General features: G+C 39.9%; 2 protein-coding genes across 4 annotated transcripts; one reads left to right on the plus strand and one right to left on the minus strand.

The window, feature by feature from the left end:
- Positions 1-1,328: 1,328 nt before the first annotated feature.
- klhl26 (kelch-like family member 26) lies at positions 1,329-7,376 on the minus strand. 2 transcript variants are annotated; one of them, XM_078258733.1, is made up of 3 exons: positions 7,153-7,376; positions 4,798-4,980; positions 1,329-4,223 (listed from the first exon to the last, which is right to left on the minus strand). In XM_078258733.1, the coding sequence occupies exons 1-3, from the start codon at positions 7,200-7,202 to the stop codon at positions 2,636-2,638; spliced, it is 1,821 nt and encodes a 606-aa protein (XP_078114859.1). In that variant the 5' UTR covers positions 7,203-7,376; the 3' UTR covers positions 1,329-2,635. The 2 variants fall into 2 exon arrangements, with proteins under 2 accessions (XP_078114859.1, XP_078114860.1); XM_078258734.1 differs by lacking the exon at positions 4,798-4,980.
- A 4,968-nt stretch (positions 7,377-12,344) lies between these two features.
- On the plus strand, positions 12,345-23,474 carry il12rb1 (interleukin 12 receptor subunit beta 1). 2 transcript variants are annotated; one of them, XM_078258735.1, is made up of 15 exons: positions 12,345-12,532; positions 13,150-13,273; positions 13,934-14,085; positions 14,226-14,368; positions 14,463-14,496; positions 15,289-15,408; positions 16,019-16,095; positions 16,922-17,156; positions 17,329-17,472; positions 17,822-17,920; positions 19,806-19,961; positions 20,210-20,365; positions 20,494-20,563; positions 20,829-20,904; positions 22,077-23,474. In XM_078258735.1, exons 1-15 carry the CDS (start codon positions 12,427-12,429, stop codon positions 22,404-22,406), a joined length of 2,022 nt encoding a protein of 673 aa, XP_078114861.1. In that variant the 5' UTR covers positions 12,345-12,426; the 3' UTR covers positions 22,407-23,474. The 2 variants fall into 2 exon arrangements, with proteins under 2 accessions (XP_078114861.1, XP_078114862.1); XM_078258736.1 differs by lacking the exons at positions 12,345-12,532; positions 13,150-13,273; positions 13,934-14,085; positions 14,463-14,496 and having other exon boundaries at positions 14,277-14,368.
- The last annotated feature ends 85 nt before the right edge of the window (positions 23,475-23,559 follow it).

The following is a 23,559-nucleotide window of genomic DNA, read 5'->3' on the forward strand; positions in this document are numbered from 1 at the left end:
TGTTGATGTTCTTTGCATTTTGCATCAGCTGTTGACAGTAACCCCGGCTTTGAGGCAGGGTGAGTTTAAGATAAGATAATGTTGTGCCCAATATGCTGTATATAAACAATGACACATACTGTACATGTGTAAGTATATACTTTATACATTGTGCATATAGCAATTTAAAAAGTATTCATAACAAATAAATATGAAAGTACTAATGTGCGTAATGCAAATTGAATGAAATTACAAGCCATGTTTAAACACAACAAAGGTGTATTTGTGTTGCTATGTTTCAAATGTTACAAGCTACAAGAAAACAATGTATGAACTGAATGAAATGGTGATCACTAAAGGAGAAGTAGGAGAAGAAACTGGATTCAATTTGTAGTAATTTGATAATAATCCTCGTCAGTGTCCAGCAGGGAGAGCAAGGAGTTGTACAGACTAATGGGCACTGGGAGGACGATTCTTCTGTCGCGTTCAGTGGTGCAATTTGGTGGTGTTAGTCTGTTGCTGAAGGTGCTCCTGTATTCATCCAGGGAGGCATGAATAGGGTTAGAGAGGTATTGTCTATGATGCTCAGTAGTTTGAGTATCATCTTGACAGAGGGACGACCGAGGGGTGTTTGTTGCATGTCCGCTCTCTCTTTCTCCCCTTGTTTCCTTACTCTTACTCTGTCACAATCTAATAAAGAATTGCCTACATCCAAATCCTAACATCCATATCAATATAGCTGTTGTTTTGTTGTAAAAAGACAACATATAAAATCCATGAACACATTTTGGTGTTGGTTATATATAGCCACACCTACCTAAACAAATAGGAAAGATGTAGATAATAATTGAGACTTCCAACAGTTAACATAGGTGTAACACAAATGCTGTTTGTCTGAATTGAGAAGTTAACTGAAAGCCAGATTTCCTCAGAACATGGCCCAAACTATATCATATGTCCAAATGTTCCCGTCCAAATGTTGCCTTTTGACTCAGAAGCAGAACAAAAATGACACAAAGGTTTGAAAAATCTAGTGTTAGATGTATGCTTTGGGGTTAATGCTATCTCTGTATATTGAATATCTTTTGGTTTTGGGCTGTTGGTCAAACAAAACAAGACATTTTAAGACGTTAACTTGGCTTCTGAGAATTGTAGCAGGTATTTTTTATTTTTTTTGCTACTTTCAGGCATTCTATAGACCTAAAGAAATTGAGTAAAACTGCACAGTAAGTTTCCTTTGCGTGTCTGTTGGAGTCTGGATACAACAGTTTCACTTTCATAATCAAAAGATATTATGCTTCAGTTCACCATCATATCAAAATAAGAACAGAAAAAGCACCTGAAGGGTATTTTTTAAAACATGATACACCTTTAATAAAATGATGCACATAAAGCTTCACAAATGTCTACATTCCCCTTTGACAACAGGATAGTCCTTGTATTGCACTTCAACAATATGTGCTTTTACTGGTACAGGTAACAGAAAACATATACACACACTAAGGCAACAGGAGAAACATGTTTTGCAAAGGACACTCCTCACCATCATGTAGATGATCACATTGAAAAAGGAAAAGCAAGAACTCTAAGCTTGCTTCTTCCTTATGCACATATTAAGTACATTAATAACTTTAGCAGCAGAATTAGATAAATACTGCTTTGAAAAGTGCAGCAATGCAGTCAAAATAAAAACACGAGCCGTATCAAACGTGGCAAATGGATCATTTAAGTAGTTTTTCTGGGGAAATTTGATCTTTTGAGAATAGTTTACATATTACATCTGCATTTATTAAATATCACCTGTGACCCCCTTATTGTGTTAGTCAAAGGACAAAGCATGTGTAGTACACAAGATGTAGCACATAAAGAGCAGCACACATTTACTGACATTACAACTGACACACACATAAAAGATTTATGTAGCTGCCTTAGAAGGTCCATACTGGTTTGTTATGTTGACTGAGAGAACAATTAGTGTGTCAGGGTAGTAGCAATAAAAAACAATAACACCCACATGGAATATGTGATTCCACACTACTCATGCTCATTTCTGCAATCATTACTGTGCATTGTGGTTTGTTGATTAGTGCATTTGAGGAGACGTACAACAGTGAGATTTTGAGTTATCTTGGTTGTTTGAATAATAAACAAACACAAAAGAACACAAACAGAAATACACAACGCTTTTACAACCGTACAATCATAATGTCTAACATAATAAAGTTAAGTCTGTTAATACCTTTGCAAACCAAATTTAACTTTCATTCAAACATGAGACAATTTGTGCTGTCGGAAACTTCAGCCCTTCATTGGTAAAACTATAACACTTTTACAGACTGAATTATGATTATGTTTTGTTACGAAGTGTTATACATTTAGGTAATGCTATTCCGGAAGAGAACTATATCTTTACAGTTCATTTGGAGATAATATTACCAATCAATTAATCATAAAATTCAGTCTGTGGGTTAAACACATATTGGCCAAAACAGGATATAAGGATGCAAGGATATAAAATGATACACAAACCTGAGTAATGCTGCTTAGGTGTAGGCCATCTCACACACACACACACACACACACACACACACACACACACACACACACACACACACACACACACACACACACACACTAAAATCTTCACAGTCAAAGGTCAGATGGTTCGAGTTGTGGTGTTTTGTGCAATAATAATTGGTGTACAAGCGATGCCAGCAAAGGATTCTGGGAAGTGCAAATCCCTCTCCCACTCGTCTGTCTCTGTGTTGTACACCTGCACGATGCTTGTGACATTGTTCAGGTGCCAGTTGTAGCCGCCGATGATGTAGATCTTGCTGTCCAGTAAACAGCAGCCCGCCTCAGACTGCCCTGCTCTCATGGGACTGACGGTGGTCCACTGGTCGTTCTCTGGAATATAATACTCGACCGCAAGCACATCAAAACAACGGTCCACATGGTCCATGCGACCGCCCAGAGCATAAACCCGATCCTTGGTGCTGATCATGGCATGCAACACTCTGGGTTCATTCATGGGAGCTCTGAAGTCCCACTGGTCTGATACTGGGTCGTAGCAGTGAAGAGTTTTCTTGTCGTCCAACGAGACGCCATAACCCCCTGAGATGTACAGCTTTTCTCCACAGGGAGTCCCTGCATGTCCCCAAATCCTGCGTTTTAATGGTTCCACATTAGTCCACTCGTTCTTCTTTGGGCAGTAACACTCTACAGATGACAGACTGCCAGATCGATTGCGCCCTCCAGTGGCATACAGCTGTCCATTCACCACGTTGAGCTGAAACTGGATACGAGCCTCCTGCAAAGGTTGGATGCGCAGCCACTGGCTCAGATGTGGGTCGTAGCGAAAGCAGCTGTCTACCGCCCCCTCGCCGCTGCGGTACTGTAAGTGTTGTCCACCAACGATGTACACAAAGTTATCAAGTACGGCAACGCAAGCGTGGCTGCACCCCATCTCCATCTCTGTCAGCTCTTTGAACTGGCGGGAAGCGATGTCAGGGAGATGGTACACCTTGGTGCTCACTGTGCGGTCGTTGTCAGTGTAGGGTGTCCCGCCAAAGGTGATGACTGACAGGACGTCCGAACGTACGAGTGTCCGTGAAGACTGCATCTCATGTTGTCGGAAGGGAAGAATCTGGTAATTGAAGGCCTCGAGGAGATACTGGCGGCACAGCACATCCTCCACCATGATGTCCACCGTCTGAACACTGTCCACCAGCTCAGAGGAACGCATGAGGGGGAAGCGCACATGGCAGAGGACACTGCTGGCTTGAGCCCGGCGAGACTCGTCATACTGGAGCCACCTGATGGCGGCATGGAAGAGGTCAATCTCGCTACAGTTCTTCAGTTTGTTGCTCTGCAGGAAGAAGACGAGGCGCTCCATGGGGATGTGCAGAAAGTCCTCCTCCTCTGCAATTTGGAGGAAGTGGCGAAAAGTGAAGGCATCCACCGACTCTTTGAGGGAAGACAGGCTGAAGGTAGTGGCCATCTGGCCGATGTGCAGGCAGGTCTCCACGCTCATCGCTGACTTGAGGAACTCCTCGCACAGCTCCATGACTGGGACCATCTGGAGAAACACAGCTGCCCCAAGGACATCCTGAATACAGTCCAGGTCTAAAGTGACTTCTGCACTGTAGGCAAAGTCAATAATATGTTTCAGCCCACGGGCGGACAGACCCTTCAGCTCAATGGTATCTTGATTCGACTCCCTCATGCCTCCAGTAAACATTGCTCTGTAACACAAGAACAGGTCAGTGAACTACATGATATTTTTTTTTTTATAATTCCATCTCTTCTAAATGCAAGGCATTAGTTTTGTATGAGTTTCCATAACTAAGTCAAATTATATTATTATTAGCAATGATATGTATGCAGATTAATTGAAAACTACCATCTAATGAAAGTATATTTGGCTAGGTTATTACATCACCCATTTGTAGATTTATCTAGTTTATATGTTTAATAATTTATCATTTTAAAATGTCCTTGCTTTCAATATCTGGAATACATCTTTCTACAACTTCTATAATAAGTAGGAAATCAGTGAAGTATAATGGCTATGATCAAAGACAAAATGACAGAAAACAAGCGCAAGTGAGTGCATCATTTTGCATTTTGCTATGAGTTTCACATTTCTCCCTCCTTTAACTTCCTCCCAACTGAATTGCTTATAATACAGTTGATCTGTGAACTCCAGCATACTCTAACAGTGCACTTGGTGTAAATTGCTATGGATAAGAGCACTGGCTAAGTGCTTCCAATTTAAAATGTAAATGGAGGCGAAAGGTCTTGTGATTTTAGACTAACCTGAAGTAATCACTACAAGCGGCCAGCACAGCTCTGTGGACCTGGAAGCGCTCCTCATTGATGGCCAGCACAACGTCAAGTAGCTGGCCCTGAGCACGCAAGACCGACAAGCCCTGGAGGAGGGTGGTACTGTGGCTTGAGGCCGAGAATGTACAGCGCAGGGTGCTATTCTTGTTAGCCATACTGGAAAGAAAAAAGGGCCTTGTCACAATCAGTAAATCAAGGGATCCTACATGATAAAACTCACTTATATTTTCCAGGGCTTAAATCCTTAACTGAACTTGGAGACTATGTCAATTCTTCAATCTAATGTTTACAGCTAAAAGCCATAATATTCTGGCCGAGCAGGATGTTTAGCTTAAGAATATTATTATAAATGTGATCTGTATGTAGATATCTAATGTTAAAGGCGTTGATGCACACAGCAATACTGTGATGGAAATGTAATCTAATCTGGCACAGTCGGCCAAGAGGAAATGCAATCTTTAGTGTACAGTGTCTTTGCATTAGTGAGAGTGCTGCACACAAGAGAGAAACAACATTGCTATCAATAGAAATGTCATCCCTCTGCTTCAACTATTTGTTGCTACACATAGAAAACAGAAATTAATCAGCCAGTAAGAAGCATGATCACTACCACAGGTACGTATAAACAAAATCTCAGTGTGCAGAAACAACATTTAGTGGCAGAAAACCACATTGCATTGTGACATCACCAGGGACAGAAATGTCAAAAAACATTAACAGTTAAAAACTTCAGACTTTAAGATTAAAAAGGAAGAAACTTAACCTGAGAGAGTATTGAGCTTCCTGACATCACTTCAAGTAGAAATATTTCCACAAGTAAAATTTACATCAGACACTTGTACTGTGACAGCTGCTATTTTAGTTTTTGTTGGCACTTCCTCTGCCAACCTAGTTTGTTAAAGGAGACCCAAAAATGGCATCCAATCACATAGAATACAGACTACAGATGACAAAAATGCATCTTTACACTACATGCAAGTTTGAGTCCAACAGTTTTATATTCAGATCACAATTTAATACCGGTCAGAAATCAGGTCATAAAATATTACATTAAAATGGATTAAAGCACTGAAGCATTTAGGCATGTGAGTACATGAATCAAACAATACAATATGCAACACACTTATCATTTTTCTATTCAACTTCTCTGTACTTTCCAGACCTACTGTGTATTAAGTCACTATGGCCATCTACACCATACGTTATTATAACACCCACACTATATTTTAACAACCAATATCAGCTACATCGGTATCTGCATATATGTCATCCGATAAGTGTCAAAAATGTTTCCAGTGATTGTACGCTGTTGCATTAAAGGACGGTTCCATTTTGGGCCGTTTGTAGCCTTAATGTTGCTAAGCTAGTGAGTTTCTTACATCCTTTAATAATGTGTCTGTTTAAATGAAAATGGTTTAGGAAGGCAAGAAGAACCTGTACGTTTTCTGATGGCTCGTGCAAAGTGTTGTGCTGTCTGCAGTCTAAAGATATTCTCACTGCCAGAGAAAATCACTTAGAAAACAGCTCTCATCTTATGTTTATGCCAATACAATAGTTTTTCCATCAGAAAGCCATACCAAGTTTATTTTTCAGCTGTAAAGTGACCCGCTCATTACAGATCTTGGTCACAGGAGTCACTTTTTTAACAGCAGACATTTTGACTTGCCATAGTAGGAGGAGCACAAGTGTTAGCTTAAGCATCATTAATTTGATTATTTACACCTGCAATTTTCCTACTGTGACATGTCTACTGTTGAAAAGCACCTACATTGAAGTGATCCTAAATGTTGTGCACTTATGTTAAACTATCGGCTGATAGGCCAATATTGTAATTACATTTTAAACTCTCTAATATCGATATCAGTATCGACCTGTCTCTAGACAGGACTGATCAGTCAAGGTGTTGTATGTGATGACATTCAAAATGTGATTTAAAAAAAACACGTAAACAGACTTTCACTTTACCATTTCTGTTCATAATTTGCAACTTTGTTTAGCAAAGTGTTTCCAGTTAATGTTACATTGTTGTCTGCACCTAACTTTAACAGCCTGCTGCAGTGATTTAGGTGTGTTTACTGCTGTAAATGACACCATTAGTTAATTTCAACTCTGCTGTGCATGGATATTAAAAGCATGCAGTGTGGATGCCTGGAGGCCCGGACAGCTCCTCGGTGTTTCCCGGAGTCTAGCAGCGACTCCGGGACGATCCAGCGGGGCTCGAATAGCGCTGCAGTCCCGGAGCCGTGTCCTGGAGGCTTCGCTGAAGGTAACACCGAGGGACCAGTCCAACACCGTGGACACACCACTTCCTCACTCCGCTTCACTTACCTGCTCTGTAGATTTTTCGAAGCAAAATCCCCGCCATCCGACTCCGCCATCTTCTAGCACAGAGTAACACGCATGGAGCATTTTCAGTAATTTTACCAGAAGGTCAACGGCACGATTGGCCTGTTCATGGTGTTTTGAAAAGCATGTGTTTGTCAGGCACGGAAGGAGAACCGCTATATGTCTCAGGCCCTGTGGTGAACACGGTAATGACCTCTCCTACCCAATAGTTTGCGGCACCTCCTTCCTGTACTGACAGTTTCTGCCCACTGGGAGGAGCTACTGGTATGTCTTACAGGTCTACAGGTGTAGGCCATTGACATATATAAAATCATAGGTGTAGGCTTACTCCTTCCTATGGACCTGGAGAGGTTCACCAGTAGCTCCGCAAGTGGTGGAAGAGGTAATCCGAATATTTACTTACGTAAAAGTAGCAATAGTAAAATACTTGGGTATTCTTTGGTATTGTTTACAAAGAATGGAATAAAACAATTATACTAGTAATGCATGTAACGTTAACTTCTTGTAATATATCGCCCACATGTTCTCCTTGTGTGAGGGAGCTATAACATCCGGTTGGTAGCAGCAAAATAGCAGCAGAAGGGAAATTAAGGCCTGTCATACCATTCCTAAGGTAGGCTATAGCTGTTTTTAATGAGTCTTCAAGGACAGAAAGTGCAGTTTAGAAATCCCTCTGCCTGCCAGTGTGCAGTGTTTCAAAATAAAATACATTGTGTTCAATGGAAAAAAAGTAGTTTTTTTTACCCAGACATTTATAATAATACATTTATAGCTGTATTTGCAATACTGTGAAACCGTGATATTTTTGCTGAAGGTTATCATACCGTCAGAATCTCATACCGGCCCATGCCTAGTATCAACATAAAACCCAGTGCTTTCAAGCCGGAGAGCAGCGTTCACTTCGTGGCAATAACAAAATACTTTCACCCAGGAAATGCTCGTTCGTTCCTTGAGAATGTCTTAATCCAAACTTGATCTTTTTCCCAAACTTAACTAGTCGTTTTGGTGCCTAAACTTAACTGTCATCGCCACATGAGGGTCACTTTTTCTGGCTAAACTCCACTACATGGCCCCTGAAAGGACTGTCATCTGGCTGTGACTGTAGCTGGCTCGCAGTCACCTATTGGTGGCTAAACTGCTGCTGGTAGCTGGCGTCGCGGACCTCCATAGCGGCTAAATACAATCAGCAACTCCCGTTTAGATTTTATCGCCCTCGCTGCTGCACAGAGGCGCAGCCAGAGCGGCATAGGTAGTCTTCAAGGAGGCTCTTGTGTTTGACGTCTTTTGCGCATGCAGGTTACCACATCTGACTCAGACAGCCGGTGGCCTCACTCACTAACAAAGATTCCTAGATTTAGAAGCGAGCTGCATAACTGTCTAAGCAGTATTTTGCTGTTGTAGCTGCTTGAGGTGGAGCTAGGTACCAAAGGGTGAAGATGAAAGTGCAAGTGATTTGGTATGAAACTGTAACTTTGTATAGATGGGAAATGGGGAGAAGAATGAGGATGTAAGACGAGGAGGAGTTGCAGGAGAATGATCGTCTCCAAGACCACAAACTGGAAGGATAGTTTTTAATAGTTGAACAAGTTTCACATCCAGATTCGTTAAAAGAATAAAAAACATTCACATTCACAGAGTTACACAAAATTTGAGATGGAAAGATGGGAAACTACCAATCATACAGTGGCCCTCATTTATGAAACGTGCGTACGACCTAAAACAGGCGTAGGACGGGCGTACGCCAATTCCTACATAAAGCAAGGCATTTATCAATTTGAATGTGAGCGTAGGCTGCGATAAAATCTCACGTCTGGTCTGAATTCGTGTACGCAAGTTTTCGAGTCAGTGTGGACTTACGGTGCAGCATATAATCAGTTTAACAGGAGAAGGAGAAGTCATCAGTTGATCACTTAGCAGCAATGGCAGATCTGCCTCTTTTAGAAGACCTCTATGCGCCGGTACAACAGTGCACACGTATACGCACGGGCCACGGTGGAGCTCTCCATCGGATTGATTAAGGGCAGATGGCTCTGTCTTGCATCAGCGGGGGGGGGGGGGACCCATACACGGCAGAAAAAGTCTGCAACATTGTTTTAGCTTGTGGGGTTCTGCACAGCATCGCGCAGGAAAACAGGGTGCCATAAATGTAGTGATGGAGCCAGATGACCCGATGTCGAGAGAGCAGTGTCCAGCACAGCCCCAACTGGGGGCTATACCAAGGAGACAGGATAGTATTCCTCACTTTTAAAAGGTATAGTGTTGTGTTTGGCAATGATATTCCATACAGGAAACATGACGATGCACATTTTTAATTATTCTTCAGGTTTTCGTTTCTCTTTTAAAGTGTCGTTAATGGCCACAAGTAAACAATTTATGTCACGCGCTTTCCCTCTCAGCTGTTGCCTGATTCTGACTCATGAAAAAAACACGAGGAAAATAAAAGACACCGCATAAACTCCGCTACTGTGTGTTTATTTAAATATAGGTACACCATGTAGGCCTAAGAGATTTCAATATAAGCCTGTATATTACTATTAGGACTATAGCATACAAATGTCAAGGATGTATAAATTAAATAAACTTCAGCTGGAGTCAGATTTACTACAGCAACACTGTTGACCGCATTAGTGATCTCTTTCCATTCCGCATTCTTTCTACAGCCTTTAATACCAGTTTTCAGGCTGCCAAATAGTACACACGTTGGTGCAAATGAACTGAGATATCAGGGTTTCAATCTCCACCTCTGAAAAGTGCCGCTTCTCAGCATGATTATGTCTCGCCATGTTGTAAATTGTAGGGGCAACGCCTCAAAACCGAGAAAATATTGGGGCGTGATATTTAAATTACGATCGTTTCCAGCCGCTGCATTTATCAATGTACGACCATTCTTACGCTCTGATTGGTGTCATATGAACGTTTCATGAATCACATGTGTAGCCTGTCGTAAGATGATTTTTGCGCTCATATCTGCGCTGGTTTCTATGTTGGGTTGATAAATGAGGGCAAGTATGTCTAAAATCTATTTCAGCATGGAAACCTGAACTATATGTGCTGTCCTAACCTTCTCCTCCTTTATCCTGTCTGTGTATAGAGGTCACTGGTGCAACACCATCAAGATATATTTTTGATATCAACATTGCATTAAATGACACCAGTTTTATTCATTTAAACGTCACTGTCCTGCTAATCTCGCATTACCAGACCTATCTCCACAATCATCTTGGACGGTTCTAAGCTCCAGACGCAGTGACTGTGGCTCCACAAAATAGTCTCGGGAAGGAACTTGTTTTGTTGGAATGTTTGCACCTCGCAAAAGAAAGCGCCAATACAATATTAAATTAAGTTAACTGCTCACAGTAACATGAGTTATATAAATTAACTGGATACATGGTTAAACACAATTTGCTCTTACCAGTGTATCATCGTGTGTAGCCTACTTCGTCCATGGCAATCCCTACCAATCGGTCCCAAAACGTCCCAGTTAGATAGTAAATGCCGTAAACATATTTTTTGTAAATCTTAACAATCATTCCCCGAAAGAACCACGCAGGCCTGGCTTATTGCACAATCCAAATTTTTCTTCAAAACTTGCCATTTTCAGGGTGTAGCTTGCTAGCTCGAAGTTTGTTGTTTTTTCCCAAAGCAAACAGGTTTGAGAACGGCAAGGATAGCTGAAGGTGAGGTGCATCCGTCAAGCAATTATCATGGAAATGTACTTCTGTTGATCCAGACTACACAGGACACAAACATATCTGAATCTGTATTGTCTTTCCAGGACCAGAGCCACTAGCTGTGTAAACATCAAGACTCCCCCGGTGCTCTACACTCCCAGTCCTGGCAGCACAACCTACTAAGCTAACTAACGTTAGCTGACGGCAGCTACAGTTAGCAGCAGTTAGCGGTTAGCACTAATCACTAAGCAACAAGTAGGCTAATTAGTTTTCTGTCCATCAGGAAACTTCGTAAACGATAACATTTTGAGGCAGAGCAACCGGAGGACATCAGAGGAAAAACATTTTCTCAATAAAATATGATCCAGTTACACCAAAATTGGTAGTGATGTGAAGCATTACGCACTTCCTCCAGGAGATCGTACCCACTCACCAAAGTTACAGACTGTAGTGCGAAAACAGGCGATCAGGGCACAGAGTGGAAATGGCAGAGGCACCATTCTCCATATTACAGGTCACTGTAGCATAGAAATCATTTTGAAGCTGTTATTTTAAGGTTAAATAGGTACATCATGTTGCTTTAATGCTGCTGCTCTCTGCTTCTATCTTCCCTATTAAATTATGTTAACTGTTTACACAATACAGTAACGGGAATTATATAAATTAGCTGGATACATGTTTAACTGTAATTTGCTCTTACCAGTGTATCATTGTGTGTACTTCGTCCATAGCAATCCCCACCAATCGGTCCCAAAATGTCCCAGTTAGTTAGTATATGCCGTAAACATATTCTATGTAAATCTTTACAATCATTCACATAAAGAACCAAGCAGGCCTGTCTTGTTGCACGATCCAAAATTTCTTCAAAACCATTTTCAGCGTGTGGCTTGCTAGCTCAAAGTTTGTTGTTGTTTCTCGAAGCGCAAGGATTTTGAGAACAGCAATACACAGAGAGTGGAAGGTGAGGGACAAAGTCTGACATCCGGTGTGATAGCCACGCACTGGATGTCAGGCTTTATCCTGCAAATGTATTTCCGTTGATCCAGACTACTGTCCTGAAAAATCCACCAAGAATCAACATTCAGCTCTGCAGTTATTTACGGCTTTCAGACATTACTGAATGTACTGAAATTTAAGTACTTTGGGTCCGCTGTAAATTATACTTATTCATGTGCTGCTCCAAACTTCTTGGACTTGGACAAACTCCTCTCTCACATCATGATGGTTTGATGATCAGATGCAGCTCACTTAGTGGCGGACATAGAAACACCAAACAGATATATTGTGTCTGAACTCTGTTGCTGTAGTTTCCAGAGTCTACTTCAATTTGACTTTGAACAAAAACAGTTGAACTTAAAAAAAAAGAAAAAAATCAACAAAATGACTTGAAATAGTTATCACTTTCGGAATGACTGTTGTATCTGTCTGCCAGTTTGTCGAACACAAACCTCCCCCCACCCCTGACACTTGTGGTTTTTGCTGCAGTTCATATAACTTGAGGGACGTGAAACTTGTCTGACATTTCTGAGAAAGACAACTGAGTTACGTGAAGCCAGGTTGAATACATGGACTCACACACTGAAAAATGGGCCTTCGAGACTTTCTACAATACCTCATGGAAACACTGAAAGGCTGGCATTCACTACATAAATACGCGGTTGTGTTTATTTTCCTTACAGCAGTCAGCAAAGGTAAATAAATACCCTTTGTCTTTTCTTTTCTTACTTCACTTAAGTAACATCATGGTAGTTTTTATTGTTAACCTCTATCTGATCACATCAAAACACAGTACAGAATAATAATAAACATGAATAAACAAACATATGAAAGGGACAATTGCTTAAAAAGTTAAACATCAGCCACAAAATGTTGGTTAGCTTATCAGCAACATGTGGTTTTCACTTATAGATTGCATCCGCATTGAAGTGCCAGCCTTGATACCTTTGTTCAGAATGATATTTCACATATTGTTGGATTATTGTTTTTTTTATAAATAGGATGCCTTTTTTCTTAGTTTTGAGCTTGATTTTGCTCAGTACAAGGAGACTGAGACTCTAACCTTGTCTGTATAATGTATCATGTATGTAAGTGCTTCACAGTAGAGCTGAAATAAAATAAGAAAGTGAAAAGAATATCATCGAGAGGTGAAGTGGATTGACAGTATAAAAGGTTAAATGAATTAAGAAAACTGCAGCTGCAGTCTTTCACATTTCTGCTTTGGATTTGTTGCTGAAGAAAATGTCTTTGTTTATTTCTAGACTCAGTAAACTTAATAAATTAGATCATTTTGAAATGTCTTACGCCTAAGGATCAGCATGTGAGGCTCCTTCCAGTCCTGAGTGCTTCAGAAGAAAGGCTGATGAGTCTGTTTACATGTGTGAATGGAGCATGAATACGACTGAGAGCGATGTGACATTTGACCTTAACTTTAAGTGAGTATTGTGTTTGAGCTAAAATATTTGAAAAGTGGTGACATCTACTCAACCAGCAACATGTCTATGATGACTTTCTTTCTTTAATTTTTTTCATATTTTGTGAATGTGTATTGCTAAACACAGTGAAAACAAATCAGTCCCCATCAGTCCTCTCAGAATCAGAATGATCTTTATTGTCATGATATTCAGGTACAGGTATAGTCATGAAGTTTTCATGACCTCTCACAGTGTAGTTAAAAATATATCAAATAAATAAAAGCAGTACCAGGAAGTTTGTTACAAAACTTCAGTAACATACGACGTATGTGACATAATTATGTATGTAACTTATACACAGACTTTATACTCCTCTTTATACTACATCACCTGACTTCCTCCTTTGCTCCCGTCATAATTACTATTCCCACTAAAGGTCGCTGCCACAATAAACGTAATAAGCTGCCTGTACAAACGACCTATGGGGTTGTTTTTAGGGGCAGGACAGTCTCGGGCTTGCTGTTTGTAACAATCTTAAATACCTTAAGGGAAAGAAATGGGGAAAACAAGGGGATGAAGGAAGGGGGTTCATATTATACACCTTCAGAATAATGCTGAGGACATGGGATATGTGTTTCTGCTGTTTTCAATGTACTCAAAGCTCTACATATTCACCCGCAGTAAAACAAAAATTAGGAACATTAAGCAGACCTGGTCTCAGGTCAATGAGGAGCAGCTTATCCAATATCGTCCTGTTCACATTTGGGTGGAAGCTCGCACAGGAAACTCCAGCTGCACGTCGCCCTATAGGTCTGTTGTACTCAGGGACACAGGTACTGGATGCTCCTCTCATTTCACCCAATTACATGCAAGATTAAAACACACTGTTCTCCTTTTTAAGTAACAAGTTCACTGAGAATTTTACTATAAATAAAGTCATCATTCACAAAATATTGTTGCATTTCCTCAACAGTTAAGTATGCAGCACCACGAAATATTTCCATGTCCTGGTTAAAAAACAACCTCAGCTTAGGTTGGAGTGCTGAAGAGAAGCATCCAGCTTTAGCTGAGATCCAGTTCCAACGAAATGACGACCCCTCAGAATCATGGGAAAAAGTGAGGCAAATTATGTTACCAAATTGAATGTATCTAAAGCTGTTGTTCTACATAAAGTAACATATTTAACATTTTATCTTTTCTGCTGTTACAGAGAATAACAAATACCACTAGTTACAATTTCAAATGTGAGTAGTTTCTTATGTCTTTGTAATTCGGGTTTCTTTCAAGTCTTTTGAAAGAAAAGTTCTCTCAGCATTGTTTTTTATTGTTTTGTTTTTATACACTAAAGGTCATACCAGTGGTTTTGTATGTTTTGGTTTTAGCCCACTAATTTCAATTCTCATATTTACATTACTGCGGACCAAGTTTTAAAACTTGCTTTTTGACTACTCAGTGGCTGTACGGATAGGGCTGGTTTTATTCTATCCCATGAAAAGCCCCAAACCAATAGTGTGTTAGTCTATCCCTCAATACTTCTGACCCGGTCAGTGTTCTACTGAAGATGTAAGTCGATCACAAACACATAGTTTAATTTTTTTCTTCTTAATTTAAATGCTCAGTAAAACAGCTGGGCACTGTAGTCTTTTACAAACGTTGCTCAAACTAAACAAAATAGTGCATTTTCTGGATTATTTAATCTAAAATGCACAAGTGAATATTTACTGCAGCGGGACAGTGAATGTGGGATTAACTCAAAATAAACTGCAGCGCCTCGGTTGATTGTAAAGAAGGAAGATGTCACACTGCATTCCATTGAGGTTCACTGATGTGTTTTTCGTTTTTTAATAACTTTTGGACAATAGAGGAATAACATATATCAGATTTTGGAAATTGGTTTACTTCATTGTGGGCTTTGATCTTTTCATGGGATCGGTTGTCAATAGGAAAAACATAATAATAATAAAAAAAGGAAGAATCACAAGATGTTTTTAAATGTAAAATTTATGAAATGCCTGTTTTTCTATTTATCTGAACAGACTATGCCACTGTTGAGAATCTGTTGAAGGATTCAGCTTACAAGGTTCAAATCAGACATCAGTCCACTCATGCCCGAAACCCACTGTGGAGCGGCTGGTCAGATGTGACTGTTCCTGCAGGTGAAGTCATAGATTTCATGATGTATTGGTTAGCACTTTAAACCTCAAATCCAGTGTTTTTACTGAATTTGTTTTCACAAATGTCACTGCAAACGGTAGTAACGAGACTGAATAAGAACGAAAATTTCAGTGCCAAATTTTTTGGTGATATATATTATATACATTATAAATATATTATATATATATATAAGCACCGGCACCATTTTAAAAGTATCATTTTAGCACCGGTATACTGTTACCGGTATACTATACAACCGTACTGATATCTGTAACTGATTTTCTATACTGAGGTGACAGGTCTGATTACTGGCCTGAAATGGTTTGTGCACACTGTATATCATAAATCCAAACTCAAATATGCTATATTTAGCATACTTAGAAATATGAGTCCTCACCACTCCTACCCTAACACCTTACATTATTTTACATTTCTCAAAATGCATACAGGTGCCTCTTTCCTGCTTTTGGAGATGGTACAGTGCACACGTTAACAGCTTTAAGATGTATTTCACTCTAAACACAGTTTTTTGTTGGCTCAAACTAGGATTAAAATCACTCAACATACAGTAAATAGCCTGCTCAATAATATTTTGTGTTGTTTTTTTTGCAGAGCTTGAACAAAAACCTGAAGTTACCATGGCAACAATACTTTTAAATGGCACTCGAAAGGTGACGTTAACGTGGAAGGTAGGCGTGACGGGAAAACAACACCAACACGTTCACACTTGTGGGTCCAGATTAGACTAACCACATTTCATTTTGTTTTACTTTTCACAAGCACATACTAACTTTCTCACATATTGTGAAACCATGTGCTGCATACAACTGGTCCCAAATAGGACAATAGTAATGCGTTCAATTTCAACTAGAAATCCTGGAGAGTATTTTTATTACAGTCTATATGTATAACTGTAAATTCCTCATGGTCACAGTGTACTTGGCTAAACGTTTTATATATTAGAGAAAAAGATGCCATTAAGCATTTCAAATTTGACTGCAACTGAATTGCTTTTGAGATTATTGAGCAACACTATTATGAGTAATTATTACAAAGAATTGGGTGGGAATGAAACTGGATCTTAACATTTAATGTACATTTTGTACTTATTACACAAAAACGTCAGCTTCAAGTTTCCTTGACATTTCATTTTTGTTTTGTTTTGTTATTGTCGAGCAGGCATTTGGCCAAATAGAGGGAAAAAAATCGAATTTTGAAGTTTGAATAATATATAATCTTATCTAATCTTATATTATCTTCAAGTACGGCCAAATATGCACCAAGTATGACCATGTTGTACTTTAAAACAGACAATTTGATGAGAAATATTTAATTGCACTGAAAGCAGCATGCACAATTTAGGAGACTTTAACAATTTGACAATGTTGCATCTCACCACTGACTCGCTGCTATGAAACCTTGTACATGAACCTTGCATTTTGCAGATTTTTGCGGATTCCCTGTGTAAACTTCTGCCTTGTTCAGTTTGCTGTCTTTGTCTCTTTTGCTGTCCAGCCGATGCCACATGCAGCTGCAGCCAGTGGAGTGAATTACAGCCTCACCGACACACAGTCTTCTCATGGATGTTATTGTCAGAAAAACAGATATCCTATAATCACACCTGAAAATACACACACCACTTATGTTTCGTTCTCTGCCGTCAATATCTCTGTTATCGCCAAAAACGCAGCAGGGTATTCTCCACGAGCAATCGTACAAGTTCCAGCCGAACTCGCTGCAGATTTAAAAAGTAGGCCAAAGTGTGTACGTGTGTGTGTACGTGTGTGTGTGTGTGTGTGTGTGTGTGTGTGTGTGTGTGTGTGTGTGTGTGTGTGCGCGCGCTTGAATGTGTCACATCTCATGTTTATGTATCCTTCAGTCGACCTTAAAGGCTGGTATTTAATTCCTTTTCTTTTTTGCAGTTTGTGACAAAACATTACTGAATGAAACATTAAAAATGACAACTTGCCTTGAGTTGTACAAGCTTCAAGATGGGGATTCCATGCCAAAAAATGTGATCACATTAACGGGAAGGAAGAAGAAAAAAGCGAAGCACATGAGAAGGAGTAAGTTGAAGTTAAAACGCTTTTAACCACACAGCTTCAGCACCTCGGCTACACAGGGCTAAAGACAATGGAGAAGATAAAAACCAAAAACAAGACATGGAAACTTATACATGGTGGATTCAACAAATCAGTAGGCCTACACCAAATGATTGCACTAATTTAGCACCAAATTTCATTGACGTTTAAGGACATACAGATACAAAAACATACATTTTACTATTTCCTTTTTTATACCTCAATGGCGAAGATAATAAAATAGGTATCTGCTGTTTGTCTGCTAATGTTGTGACACACTTGTATTACAAATATTTTCTGTGCAAGGAAAACTATAAATCTGTTTCTGTTACAGACATAAAGGACTACGTTCGCTACCTTTACTTTGAACACAGATGTCATGGTGGGAAACCACAGACAGTTAAAATGTGCATCTTTTATGAAAAGGAGGGTGGTAAGTGTCTTTAATTTAGATTTGAATACAGTGGATTCTGCAGCCATGCTAGCAGCTCTGTGAGGCTGTGCTTAGACACAGCAGCGCTTTGAATTAAATGCTAACATCATCATGATAACAGGCTGCATTGACAATGCTAACATGCTAATGTTTAGCAGGAAGGTTCACCATCTTAGTTTAGCATGTTAGCAAGCTAACATTTGCCGATTAGCACTAAACCAATACACCGGTACTCATTGTACAGTTGATGGTAAAGTCATTAGCCCTATAGGTATTAAACCACAGTATTTGACAAATTTTAATTTTGACTTGATGATTGATAGATGAAAAGTTAAGAGATCACCAAAGTTATTAGAGTTCATCCCAAGGGAGACATGAATGTCTGATCCAAATGTCATGATAAACCAACCAGTAGGCTTGTTGTCGAGACAATTCACAAAACAAAACACAAATGTCAAAAAAACTTAGAGGAAAAGTCAGGCCTTCATCAATGTCATAAGGATTCATCCTCTGGGAACCATCAATATATGTACAGCATTTCATGGCAATCCATCAGAAAGTATATTGTTCTGTGCAGTAAAGCAAAAATTACAGATTTATATATTTAGTATAAATATGTATTTATACTCAGCCCAGTCTCATGGCAGTTTGTGAAATGGTCACGTTATTGAATCTATCGATTTGTGTACTGAACACGTTAATGTCGTTATTTTTGTGTGGTGAGCACAAATTTTAAAGTAATGTATTTCAATGGGAAGCATATTTCGTGATCACAGACGATCAACGATTATGGTAGCGAGTAGTATTGATAAGGCGAAAATCCGCGCAGGGAGGTTGGTCGGGGTGGTGGATGGGTCAAACAACACAGGACTTTCATCCCGGAGACTGGGGATCGCGTCCCGTGTGTTCGGTTCCTTTGGTTCCTAACCACAACTCTCCCGTTGTTGTCGGCATCACCTGCGTGTGACGGTTCCTTTCCCTGTTATTATTTTCCTAACCAAAACCGTCCCGTTGTTGTGGCCGGCATGTGGCGTTTCATTTCCCTGTTGTTGCATGCCACAGAGACTGCGGATCGTACAGGGAACTGAAACGTCACACGCCAGTGACAACAACGGAACGGACCTCCACACGCGGGACGCCATCCCTGGGCGCAGTGACACGATCCGCAGTCTCTGTGGCATGCAACAACAGGGAAATGAAACGCCACATGCCGGCCACAACAACGGGACGGTTTTGGTTAGGAAAATAATAACAGGGAAAGGAACCGTCACACGCAGGTGATGCCGACAACAACGGGAGAGTTGTGGTTAGGAACCAAAGGAACCGAACACACGGGACGCGATCCCCAGTCTCCGGGATGAAAGTCCTGTGTTGTTGTCCAGTTCCCTGTTGTGGCGTTTCATTTCCCCGTTGTTACGTCCCCCAGAGCAGCCCAGTGTCATGGCAGTTCGTGAAATGGTCACGTTCAAATATCATGACCTGTACACGAAATAAATGAGAAAATCGTGACCTGTACACAAATCAATAAATCAAAATAACGTGACCATTTCACGAACTGGCGTGAGACCGGGTTGTTATACTGTAGGTCTGAGATGCACTATTTCCACTGTTCTTTTCATCAGGTGTTGGCCAATAATAAGCTTGCTACTGCCATTTCCAATTTAAAATCTGTACTTCTCATTCCATTGTGTGGACCTGATTGGGACCATCCTTTTATGTACTTTACATGACTGTGAAACAGTTTCCAGGGTATTTATGAGTTATGGTGCTGATCCAGTGCAGGTCGGTGCATCGAGGTCATAGAGCACAGCTAAGTGTGCCTCCATATAGTAAAGAAGAAGAAAATAAAGTTGTTTTAAACCTACATTTTTCTTTTTCTCTCCAGTTCCACTCAGAGAACCTCAGGACTTCATTTCTTTTAGTGAAACACACACTTCTGTTAACTTGTCTTGGAAAGCGATTCCTCTTGTAGACCAGCAAGGTTTCCTCACGCACTACGGCCTCTGCAGCGTGAAAATCAGCTCACATAATGTGTTGAAAGGTGCAAGTCCTTTTTTTTACGCACTCAAGCTTTGTAGAGCTGAATGAAAGAGAACAAATTTACTTTAATGTATGATCATTTATTTTATTGCAAATGTACAATATCTCACCAACTTTTGATACTTTTGAACTAACTTCCACTTACAGTATGTGAGAAAATTAACCACCAATAACAAATACACATATGTTTGACTGTGATGACAGCGGTGTGTGACTTTCTGAAAGTTTTTCCACATCTAATTTCATCAGAGTGCGTTAACATATCAGCTTCACTGATGAAATACCGTCTGGAAAACTTGGCACCGGGTGTGAAATACAACATCAGCCTGGTTGGAGTGACACGAGTGGGGAAAGGACCTGAAGCCACAGTGACGATCAACACGCTGCCTGAGAAGCCTGTGAATGGTATTCTAAAACAGCTTTGTAATTGTTGTTTCTGAAAGATGGAGACAAGTCAATGTCAATGTCAAAATCAATGTCAGTTTTTCAACATGTTGGTGCAAACTAATTTTTCCTTTTTTCCTCAAAATTAGTGTGGTGGAGTCTTGGCTTGCTGTTTCTGTTCTTTTTGATGACAACAATGTGCACCTGTATCTTTAAGAGGTAGGTGCAACCCCACCTGTAAATATTCTACAGTTTGAGATACAAATGAATAATAAACCTAATAAAGTATGCATGAGGACTGAAAGCTGACTCACAGTAAGACTACTGCTGTGGTGAATGTAACATGTTCTGACCTTCTATAAAGCCACTATGTAGAAATGTTTTGTGATCATAGTACATTCATTACTCTTATGGTTTAAGCTTGTGAACATAAGTGCAGTCTATGTGCTGCTTTTATGCAGTTTAACTCTGTTCTAACACTTAGAATCAAAAGCAAGATCCTCCCTCCTGTGCCGACACCTGTTATTCCAGATTTCATCCCTTATCAACCAGAGAGTCAGGTAAGACTGTGCTTTATCAGGGACTTGCAGATGTTAAGCATGTTTTTTTAGTTGTTTTTAGTTGTTTTTTTTCTGAAACCCAGACAGCTGAACCTTTAGTCATGTAGAAGTTCACTGTAGAGTCACAAGTGCCTAGGGGGAAAGTTTTTACCTTTTTGCTAATGACTTGCACTGATATACAGTACAACAGAGTACAACTTTATTGTCCACAGTGGTGGGAATTTTTCTTTGACTCAACCACAGTTTATCAGTTAAGAAAAGTGAAAGCATAAAACATCATACACAACATTAAACATTAAAAACATTAAGTGGAATTTAAAAATACAAAACTACAATCTCAGATTTAAGATTCCAATTGCGGCGGGAATAAAACTATTTAGTAAAACGTATTTTGTGACTAAGTTACTGAAACGTGCCATCAAGGGGAAAGTATTTCGTCATGTCGAACAAATCATGCAAACACCTGTGTATGATTACAGCAAACAAACAATAGAGGTCTACAATCAGCAACCTGGTGGCTAAAAGTTGTAAAATGCAATCTTGTTTATTTGAGGTAATTGTGCAAATATCTTGTAGTTAATATAGCAATGGTTTCTTTATGTTTAAATTATTTTACATTTAACAGCAAATAACTATTAGAAATGAAGGACAGCAAAAGACAGAGCCAACATCCTGACCTTACACACTGTGACAATGAGGTAGCAAATGAGTTTATGTGCTAATGTGTGTGTGTTGGGTGTGTGGAGGATGAAGTAATTAGAAAGAGTAGTACTTAAGAGTTACTTTCCAGGGCAGTAAATAAAATGGAGGAAAGTCCCAAATGAATCTGTCGAAAGACAATGTGAGAGAACCACAAATTGTTAATTGACCGGAAAGCAGAACTTTGATCATTTCCTCATTGCAGTAAAGGGTTAGGGTTAGAGTGTACAGTAAATCAGTGTGTCAACTGTTCTTGTGATGGTAATAACTCCACCCATTGTACTGCTAAAACCATGTCACTTTTGTAGTTATTGTCCTCCTGTTCTGTTTTTGTTTAATTTAGTTTGAGTACTTTTTACACAATATATGGCAATCAAAGAATAATGTAATAGTACAATGCTGTTTGTTCTCTGTGCATACGACAATAAAGTTTTAAATCTTGAAGTGTCTTCTGCTAATGTGACCTACAACAGGAGTTACTGGAGAGAAAGGAGGAGGTGCATGAGCTGACGCTGCACCAGCTACATCCAGAGGGCAAGTCTATCCCTGAGGACGCAGAGGAGACCGATGTCCTCACAGGAGAGTGGGATAACGGCACTGTCGAGGACGTGGAGAACAAGAGGGGTGATTCAAGGATGTCAGGAGGATCCAGTGATCAGTCTTTGGATCCCGGCTCTACAGATGAGGCACTGAGGAGCTCCAGAGAAGGAGAAATGACGGATCTCGAACAAGTGGACAACGAGATCGCTATGCTGATATATAGGAATGGTTTGGTCTTTGATGTAAAGACGGGCTCGCCTTGATCTCCATCTCTCTTGGCAACGGGACAAGATTTTGGTATCGGAACCGTTTCTGTTTTCCATTTGTAGTCCAAGTAGTATTGACCAATCATGTTTAAGCAGGCTTTTGTTGCATGCAGGTAAACAGTGGCGAGCAAAAGAGGTAGAACGCATTGGCCAAAATGCAATCTGGGAACCCATCAGCTATTGTGTGACCACGATTTAGCAGATGTCTGTTTATAGAGACGTTGTCTCTCAACTTCAACTCCATTCTCACGTCTCAAGGTGCTAATCGGACCCGGCGCACGGAAAAGGAAGTCTTGGCCCGGATAATCTGTTATCTGGATATCCACTGGCTACACCAGAACCCCAGAAAAATGGTCCGTTGCCCCCAGTGGCTATATTATATCAGACCGATAACCGATGGGTTACGAGATTGGACTGGCCTCAAAATGGATTTAACTGCTTTTACTGCCTCATAGCACAAAATTGCACAAACACATTAAAGGTCGACATATTTGTTGACTTATACTAAAGACTGGACGATAACTTTTCTGGTCCTAACAGTTCCATCTTTTTCAACGTATATGTCTTTTTGTAATGTTAACTGAAAAAGGATGCAGATTTATTTACTTATGATGAAAATATTTGTTTAATGTGCATGCATGGTGATTTTGGCTGGTGACGCCAGTATATGAAAGCAAGAGGGTTTATTACTCACAGGCTTTGTCAACGCATGTTATCAATAAACCTTGTTCTAACTGTGCAACAAATGCTGGTTCAGACTTTTACAGTTTTTACCATTTGTAGGTGTATTTGATGGATTGACATGAAATCTCATCCAGACATTCATGATCCCCAAAGGATGAATCCTAATGACTTTAGTGATGCTCTGACTTTTCCTTTTGTGCTGCCAGCAGGTCAAGTTTTCACTTATCCTGTGAAATATTTTAATATCTACTAGATGAATTGGCACATTTTGTACAGACATTCATGGTCCCCAGAAGATAAATCTTAACGAATTTGGTGATCCCCTGACATGCATTTGTATGTATGTGTGTATGTACACTTACATAAATATTTTATCCTATATCACTTTGTAACTCTGTTTTTAAAAGTACTCTATAAGTAAAGTTATAATTATTGTTATTATTTATTGTATAGCGCCACCAGCAGG

Source organism: Sander vitreus, chromosome 9 (genome assembly GCF_031162955.1).
Source record: "Sander vitreus isolate 19-12246 chromosome 9, sanVit1, whole genome shotgun sequence".
Taxonomy (NCBI): Eukaryota; Metazoa; Chordata; class Actinopteri; order Perciformes; family Percidae; genus Sander; species Sander vitreus.